General features: G+C 42.7%; 1 protein-coding gene across 1 annotated transcript; it reads right to left on the bottom strand.

The window, feature by feature from the left end:
• Positions 1-6,252: 6,252 nt before the first annotated feature.
• Positions 6,253-8,697, bottom strand: LOC108327718 (pentatricopeptide repeat-containing protein At2g15630, mitochondrial). The gene has a single exon (XM_017561409.2). The coding sequence runs from the start codon at positions 8,394-8,396 to the stop codon at positions 6,540-6,542; it is 1,857 nt and encodes a 618-aa protein (XP_017416898.1). The 5' UTR covers positions 8,397-8,697; the 3' UTR covers positions 6,253-6,539.
• Between the last annotated feature and the right edge of the window lie 1,093 nt (positions 8,698-9,790).

The raw sequence follows: 9,790 nt of genomic DNA, 5'->3' as shown, positions 1-9,790 counted from the left end.
GAGAGAACGCGATGGAGGGGAAGTTACATGCTCTAGAGAACAGAATTGAAGGAAAAATGAACGTAGTTGAAGGACGTATGGAACACCTGGAGATGGCAGTAGACGGGTTGAAGGCGGAATCAGCGGCAAACCGGCAAGACTCGATAGCGATGCGTAAAGACATCCAAAAACTGTTACGATTGATGGGTGTGCGAAGCAAGCCAAACGGGGAGAGCTCTGAAGGGAGCCATGGTTCAGTCAATGATAATGGGGGTGGCCGGCGAGATGAAGCCGAAGGAGAAAGAGAAGGGGAACAATCAGAGAACCAACCCAATTGGAGGCGACGGGTGGAGTTACCCGCGTTTGAAGGAGCCGATCCTTTGAATTGGATTAATAGGGCCGAAAAATTCTTTGAAATACATAAGGTGGCGGAGGCGGAGAAGATCGAACTGGCTCACATCAGCATGGAGGGAAGCGCCGGTTATTGGTTTAAATTTTGGAAGGAAAAGGCGAGCGACCGATCATGGGAGGGGCTCAAAGAAGCGTTGTTGATCAGATTCGAGAGTCGATACTGGGGCGGCATTTTTGAGAGGATGGCGGCGATCAAGCAAACAGCCACTGTGGAGGAATATGTGAAGGAATTTGAAGCTCTAGCCGGACAGACGAAGGCATTCTCGGACGACCAGTTGTTGGGATACTTCCTTGCGGGCTTACGGGAGGAATTGCGATGCCAGGTGAGACCCCACGACCCACGAAACTTGATGACGGCGATGAAACTGGCGAAAGACGTCGAAGAGGCTCTACGTGGGCTAGGTCTGATGGGATGGACGACATCCAAGAATCCTTCATCATGGGGACGAACGGCAGGAGGAGGAGCGGTGGTGGTAAGAAACGATCCGCCGAGGAGCCAATCGATGCGAACGACCCCGCCCGAGAGTGTCGGGTCCGTCAGACGTGACAGTGCTACGGGAGGCGGTCTGGTGAGAGGCGGAATGCACAGAGGAAGTGATAGCCGTGGAAGAGGTTCAAGAAACCTGACTTACCCAGAGTTTCTGAAACGCAGAGAAGAAGGAAGGTGTTTCCGATGTGGGGGGCCATTTAGCCCAGGGCACTAGTGCCCGGAGAAGAGTTTACGAGTGGTGATACTGGCCGAAGACGAAGAAGAGGATGTTGAAGGGGAAGATGTAGAGTTAGAACCCCCAGGCATGGAGTTATCGGCGTTCTCGGCTGGTGGGTTGACGCAACCTAAAACATTGAAGTTGCAAGGGAAAGTGGGAGGAAAAGACGTGCTAATATCGGTGAACAGCGGCGCGAGCCACAACTTCGTCAGTAAGAAATTGGTGGAGGTACTGAAGCTCGGAATGGAGGACACTCCTCCATATCAAGTAAGCTTAGGGGACAGACAAAAGAAGAAGACCCGAGGATGTTGTCCGAGGGTGGTGGTCGACATGGGGGGAGTTGAGATTGAGGAAAAGTTCTATTTGTTCGAGTTGGGAGGAGTAGACATGATCCTCGGAGTTGAATGGTTGGCCAAATTGGGGGAGATCACGCTTGATTGGGGGAAGTCCACCATGTCGTTCCGACAAGCGGGGAAGAAGATTGTCATAAAGGGGGATCCGACGTTGGAGAGAAGGGTGATTGAACCCGAAAAATTGTTGAAATTGAGCGAGGCCGAGGCATGGGCTTTGGTTTGGAGCTTGGAAGGTAGACGAGCGGGACGAGAGGATAGAGAGGAAGAGGGGCTGACGGTGGAACAGAAGGAGGAAATGACGAGCGTATTGAAGCAGTATGAGGGGGTATTTAAGGAACCCCGCGGACTGCCTCCTGATAGGGATGAGCGACATCAGATCATTTTAAAAGATGGGGCCGACCCTGTCAACGTACGTCCATACCGCTACCCACATGTCATGAAGGAAGAGATCGAACGCCAAGTGGCAGAAATGTTGCATGCAGGGATTATTCGACCAAGTATAAGTCCATACTCCAGCCCGGTGATCCTCGTAAAGAAGAAAGACGGAAGCTGGCGATTCTGCATAGATTACCGAGCGCTCAACCGAGCGACCGTCCCCAACAAGTTTCCCATACCGGTGATCGAAGAGTTGTTGGACGAGCTTAGGGGAGCGAGGTACTTCTCGAAGGTGGATCTCAAAGCCGGTTATCACCAGGTTCGGATGGGGGAGGCGGATATCCAGAAGACAGTGTTCCGAACCCACTTGGGGCATTATGAGTTCCTGGTCATGCCGTTCGGTCTCACCAACGCGCCCGCCACTTTCCAGAGCGCTATGAACGAGCTACTACGACCATATTTGCGGAAGTTCGTTCTCGTCTTTTTCGACGACATCCTCGTGTACAACGCAACATGGGCGGAGCATCTACAGCAAGTGAACATGGTGCTGGACCGCTTACAAAAACAACAGTGGGTAGCCAACAGGAAAAAGAGTGAATTTGGGAGAACATCGATCGGGTATTTGGGGCATGTTATAACAAGGAGAGGGGTAGAAATGGATGAAGGTAATGTGGAGGCGGTCGTTGCCTGGGAAGAACCGCGAACGTTGAAAGCTCTAAGAGGTTTTTTGGGCTTAACGGGGTACTACCGGCGATTTGTAAGAGATTACGGCAAGATAGCGAGGCCGTTAACGGAGATGCTGAAGAAGGGAAATTTCATATGGACAGAGGCGGCCAGGGAGGCGATGGGAAGACTAAAGGAAGCGGTGACGACAGCACCGGTGCTAGAGTTACCGGACTTTACGCAACCTTTCCACGTAGAGTGCGACGCCTCAGGGGTGGGAATCGGAGCGGTGCTAACGCAGAAAAAGAGACCCATAGCATACTTCAGCAAAGTGTTGTCGGAGGGGACGCTAGGGAAGTCGATTTACGAGAAGGAGCTCATGGCGGTGGTGATGGCGATCCAGCACTGGCGGCCGTATTTGCTGGGTCAGAGGTTCGTCGTACACACGGACCAAAAGAGTTTGAAGTTTTTGTTGGAACAAAGGATAACCACTCAAGCTCAACAACATTGGATTGCTAAACTCCTTGGTTACGATTTCGAGATTGTGTACCGAACGGGAGCTACCAATAAAGTAGCGGACGCTTTGTCACGAAAGGAAAGGGAAGAGGTGGAAGAAGGAACCGAGAAACACAGTCCAGGGAGGGAAAAGGAACTTAAGGGGATGGTGAGGCCGTACTGGAAGGATTTCCAGGAAGTAGTAAAGGAGGTAGAAGAAGATGAAGAGTTGAAGAAGGTTGTGGCAGACATTACTCGGGATCCTGATAAGCACTCCTCATTCACGATAGAAAATGGGCGTCTCCATTACAAGGGAAGACTGGTCATCTCGGCCAAATCGGAGTGGGTCCCGAAATTACTAACGGAGTATCATACAACTCCAACAGGGGGTCATTCAGGAGTCTACCGCACGTACAGGAGGATAGCGCAGTCCCTATACTGGATCGGGATGAAGAAGGCAGTAACAGAGTTTGTCGCCCAGTGCTCAGTTTTCCAGCAGCACAAGTACTTAACCGCCTCACCACAAGGGCTTTTACAACCGCTGCCAATTCCTCAGGCGATTTGGGAAGACATCAGCATGGATTTCATAGTGCGGTTGCCGAAGTCAAAAGGGTGTGACGCCATCTTAGTAGTCGTGGATCGTTTAAGCAAAAATGCACACTTCATCCCTCTTAGACATCCGTATACAGCGAGAACAATAGCTGAAGTTTTTGTGAGGGAAGTAGTGAAATTACACGGAGTGCCTAAGTCCATAGTAAGTGACCGAGATCCCTTATTTCTCAGTGCTTTTTGGAGGGAGTTGTTCAAGTTGCAGGGGACCATCTTCAGATGAGCACGTCTTACCATCCGGAAACCGATGGCCAGACAGAAGTGATGAATCGGGTTTTAGAAGGATATTTGAGATGTTTTTGTTCTGAACAGCCAAAAAGCTGGAACCTGATCCTTCCGTGGGCAGAATACTGGTACAACACCAGTTACCAGGGAGCGGCCAAAAGCACACCGTTTGAAGTGGTTTATGGGAGGACACCACCAGCTTTAACCAGGTTCGTGCCGGGGGAAACACTGGTGGAAGCGGTAGCACAGGAACTTCAGACGCGTGATGAGGCGCTACAACAGCTTCGATTCCACTTGACACGAGCTCAGGATCTGATGATCAAGCAGGCTAATCGAAAAAGGAGGCAAGTGACTATAAGGGTGGATGATTGGGTATATTTAAAAATTAGGCCACATAGACAAACGTCGATGCCAGTAAGATTACATCCAAAATTATCTGCCAGGTATTACGGGCCCTTCAAAGTGATTCAGAAAATAGGAGAGGTAGCATTTAGACTGCTCCTACCTGAGAATGCGAGAATCCATCCGGTCTTCCATGTGTCCCAGCTAAAGTTGGCCATTGGGACCAATCGAGTGGAGAAGGAGTTACCAGCAGACTTACAAATGAGTGGACCGTCATTCTGGCCAACCAAGGTGCTAGATAAACGGGTTCAGCAGCAAGAAGGAGACCAGCGAGAGCAAGTGCTGATTGAATGGCAAGACGGTGGGGTGGAAAGTGCAACTTGGGAGGATCAAATGGTGATGCAAGAACAATTTCCAGAGTTCAACCTTGGGGACAAGGTTGCTTCTCAGGGGGGAGTAATGTTAGGACTTGGAGGGTTTATGAGAGGCGAAAGGTGAGGCAGAGTACTTAACTGTAAACAGTTAAGTGGGGCGGGAAAAAGGTCTCTATAAAAGGACCTCTGTTATTGTTTTCAGTTAGACAGTTTTTACTCTTGAATTGCAAACCCGTTTAGACTGGGTGAGGGAGGTTAAGCTCCTGGTTTCCAAATTGTATTCTTGATTCTTTGATGTGAATACAAGTCATTTCTTTTACAATTGCTTTCTGTTAGAGTACTGAGGTGTGAGAGTAAGGGAGATAGTTAGGATTCTTACCAAGGTTCCTAACAGTTGACGATGGTGATAGAAAGATTAATGTCCTCTCATAAACATACAAAAGATAACGCTTTTGTTGCCAAGGTAGGTAGTGACGGCAACAAGGATAATGAGGGAGGAGGTTCTGTCGTGGCTTCTTCAAAATGGAGGAAGTTAAACATTCCTATTTTTGCAGGAGACAAGGCTTATGGCTGGACTAACAGGTTGGAGAGGTATTTTCGTTTGAAAGGAGTCAATGAGGAGGAGAGGATGCAGGCTGTTATGGTTGCCTTGGAGGGAAAAGCCCTGAATTGGTTTCAATGGTGGGAAACCTGCAATCCGACAACCACGTGGGAAGTTTTCAAGGGGGCGCTGGTTCACCGGTTTCAGCCAACAATGCTTCAAAATCCATTTGAAGTATTAATTGGGCTAGGCTAAACTGGGCAGGTGGGAGAATATATTGAACAATTTGAACAATATGTTGGATTTTTGAAAGGAATACAACAAGATTATTTGATTGGCATATTCTTAAATGGTTTGAAGGAAGAAATAAAGACTGAGATTATGTTGTATGAGCCTAAGAATCTTGCTGAGTTAATGATGAAGGCTTAAATGGTGCAAGAAAAGGTTAGAGTCACCACCAAGGGTACTGTGCAGCTTCAAAGAAACACTTATAGACAATTGCCACCTACTCATAGTTACTCAAAGGAAGGGGAAATTCAGTGGGTTTTACCAACTCCACCAGAGGAAATGGAGAGAGCAGTGGTTTTGTGAGCTCCATCAATAGTTCTCCTGTTGGGACTCAACAAAGAGGGGCACCGTTTAGAAAATTGTCCCTAGAAGAATTGCATGATAAGATAAAAAAGGGTCTATGCTTCAGTTGTGATGAGAAGTTTGGGCCTAATCATACTTGCAAAAATAAACAGCTCTATATGTTGCTTATTTCAGAAGAGGAAATTCAGGAGTTAGGAGAATCTGCTGCCTGCATTCATAAAGAATTTCTAGGCTTTCACTTGAGGATAAGGTGAATCTTCATGGAGGGGTATTGATAGGTTCGGGGGAAAAGTATACGTTAGAAGGAATAAGGGTAATTGTTATAACTTTCTATGAGGTGGGTTGTTGTAAACAGACTATTATATATCTGTATAGGGGTAGTTTTCAGTGGAGTTTTGGAGAAAATTGTAAGTAAAAGGAAGGGAGAGACAGGTTCTCTCGAAAGAATTGGAATTTGTGTGTACCTGTCACTAGATACAGACCAAGCTGTCTGGTTTTCATAGGAAGATCATCCAAGAACCTGTCTTGGAATTCTTTACCATGTTAATAAAATTTGGGTACCTATCAATAACTTTGTACCAAAGACCGACAAACTCAATCATTAGCTATTATTTTCATTTTTCAAACAAAATCATCAATAAACATTTTGTAAACCATATGGTACAAAACTAATATAACTAATGAAGTAAAAAGTAATACTCTTGATACAAAAGAAGTGGACTAAGGAAAACTACAGTTTTTCAAGAACTTCTTTAACTTGTTACTCATACATATTTGATTCAGCTTGTAGAACAAGGAATGTTGATATGCTTGTGTCCAAACTCCAAGGCTAGAAGTTCACACAAACTCATGAAATACTATTTTCTTCTTCAATTCATTTATCAACATTTTCCTCAAGGTCATCAACTTTCTCCATCGCCTCAATTATAGATAGGTAGGTGCTGTCGTCAGGAGTAATGCCTTTACTTACCATTTCTTTGAGGAGCTCTTCAGCATGCTCACCTTCCCGATTTTTGCACAATCCTTGTATAAGAGCATTGTAAGTGAGAATTGTAGGATCAAATCCTGTAGTCATCATTTCATCCCGAACTCTAAAAGCATCCTTCATATCACCTCTTTTGCTGTAACCACTAATGATTGTGTTGTAACTAATGTGGTCAGGTTTGATCCCCCTTCTCTTCATCTCATCAAGAAGCTTCCTAGCTTCTTCCACTTTCCCCTCTCTGCAGTATCCTTGCATCAAGGTGTTATAAGTGATTTCATCAGGATGAACCTTCATGTTATCCATCTGTTTCAAGAGTTGAAATGCACTATCAATATTACCATTTGCACAGTGACCATCGATCAACGCGTTAAACATTACAGTATCTACCAACAGACCTTCTTGTTGAACCTTATTAAACAAGGCATCTGCTTCTTTCATTCTATTCCTTTTTCCCAGAACATATATAAGTGAAGTATACGTGACCAAAGTTGGCCGAATCCCTTTTCCCACCATTTCATCAAGAAGACTGAAGGCTCTCTTTGCATCCCCGCATCTGCAATACCCATTAATCAATATGTTATATGTAACAGCATCAGGCTTCATGCCTTTTTCTCTCATTTCTTTTATCATATTATCAGCTTCTCCCATCCTTCCTTCCATAAACAGTGCATGGATAAACAAATTGTATGTAACCAGAGTTGTCGTTACACCTTTGCTTATCATCTCATCCCTACATGCAAATGCCTTATCCAGATCCCCTTTGTTGCAATACCCATCAATCAACGCATTATATGTTACTGCATTTGGAACCAAACCAAATTGTAACATTTTACAAAGTAAATCAGATGCCTCCTCAAGTCTTCCTTCTTTACACAACCCAGATATGAAAGAATTATACGTATAGCAATCAGGCTCAAGACCTTTATCTTTCATTGTTTGAAAGATCACACGGGCCATTTGGAACTTCCCTCTCAAACAGTGTCCATGTATAACAGTGTTATATGTGACAACATTAGGCTTCACCCCAAGAGCCTCCATGTACGCAATAAACTCCTTTGCCTTCTTCAACTTTCCTTCTTTGCATAGCACATTAACCATGATGTTGAAAGTGTACATACTACATTTTATCTTCATCCTAAACATCTCAGCATACAAAACCCAAGCCATCTGAGTCCTGTTCAGTCTCAAAAACAGACTCAACATCTGATTACAAGTCTCAATGTTGGGCTCAACACCCTTTTCCTTCATCAGGTAGAAACACTCCAAGGCCTCATTGGGCTTCTTGAGTTCACAATAGGCCCTGACCAGAAGGTCAAAGATGAGACTAGTCTTGGCATCCAAGCGATCGAGGGAAAGTTCCAACTCATGGAAAATTGTTCTGTTGGTGGCAGTGGAAGATAGAATGAGGCTCTGTAAAAGGCTAATAGAGGGTTTGGGAGATGGGAGGCGACAGAGGATGCAAGCAGCAAGAGAAGAGGTGGTTAAGTCGAGGGAATGAGGGTGGCCGTCGAGATGGGATAGAAGCTGAAGGACGAGTTGGGGTTTGTGGCGGAGGGAGGTTAGAGTTGAGGAGAGAAGAGAGGGAGTGTAGTGTGGCGCAGCCTGTTTGATGAAATGCCAGTGAGAAGATTCTATGGAATTTAGAAGTTCGGATTCTGTGATTGGTGAAACGGTTGTGGGAAGGGAGAGGGAATTGAAAGTTCGAAGATTGAAGGGTTTGGATTTGAAGATTTTAAGGAATTTCATAATGGGTGATGAAATCTCAGCGGAAACTCAGAATTGAGATGAAGGGTTCGGAATTAAAGTAGGTGCAAAATCAAATTCAAGGCATATCTGTAACATAGAAATTGAACTGCACAAGATTAATTGGTAAAGGATGAGATACAGTGAATCGATGAACAGTAAAATCCTTTGCCACGCCAACCAAACTTCGCAGTATTACAGAAACACAGGAGAAAACAAGAACAAACCCTCACTTGCACTGCGTCTGTGTCTTTGCAAGTAAAAAAATAAGGGAAATGTGACCATGGTTGGGATCCATACTAAGAGAAGTTTAAAGAATTAATCAAACTTAACAAATGTTTATAAAATCCTCTGGTGGAAACTTTTGTGGTCACTATTTAAATTAAAAGTTAAATAGAAATGATAATATTTTAAATTATTAAATGTTATATAAATATATAATATCAATAAATTTAAAAAACTAATATAAATATATTGTATGTAATTAGGGATGACAAGACTTGTAATAAAAAAATTAATCCTGAGTAGCGGACAAATATTTAAAAAAATATGAGGGAATTTTATCAAATTCGGTGCAAATTTACCTTGATGTAAGAAAACTTAAGAGGGGTAAGTAGATTTTACTCTAAAGAAGCTATGTGATTGAAGTACCATTTTTTGACTTTTAAAATTGAAAGTTTGTTTATTAGTGGTTTCAATTTTTATAATTTATACTTAATTTAATTTTTTTTATGATGTTGTCGAAACTCTTAATTACAAATTATACATGTTGATAATGTTTTTTAAATTTTGCTTAAATAATAATTAGATTTTAACAAAACTCGTTAGATAAAATCCTTGAACGAAATAATTATTTCCAACTCGAAGTGAATTCACTTTTCCTAACAAACATTATTATATCTTTCCTTTTCGAAAGAATGAAAATCACATAAACACATTATTGATGAGAAGAAGAAAATTATTATAAAAGTTGACAGGAATAAAATTAAAAAATTATCAAAAACTAAAAGAACAAAGCTACACAATGAATTTCCTGACTAGAACTACTTCCACTAACATAAACGAGTTAGTACTATAATAAGTTAATCTTACATAACAACATAAAGATTTATAAACCAAGGAAAACACATCTAACTTGAAGAAGAATTAAACAAATTATATAATAGTAATAATTTTTTTATTTTCTTTTACAATTTTCTTAGAAAAAGGGAAGAATTCTTTTTAAATAAAAATTTATAATAAAGTAAAGTAAAGTAATTTAATGTAATTAATTAAAATATTGAGATTAATTTTAATTTTTTTAGGGAGAAATAATATAATAAAAGATAATTTCAGTGTAAATAAATTTTATAAAATATTAAGTATAATTGAGAATAATTTATTATTATTATTATTAT

Source organism: Vigna angularis, chromosome 2 (genome assembly GCF_016808095.1).
Source record: "Vigna angularis cultivar LongXiaoDou No.4 chromosome 2, ASM1680809v1, whole genome shotgun sequence".
NCBI lineage: Eukaryota > Viridiplantae > Streptophyta > Magnoliopsida > Fabales > Fabaceae > Vigna > Vigna angularis.
Note: the sequence above shows the minus strand (reverse complement) of the source record. Positions and strands in the feature narration are given on the sequence as shown.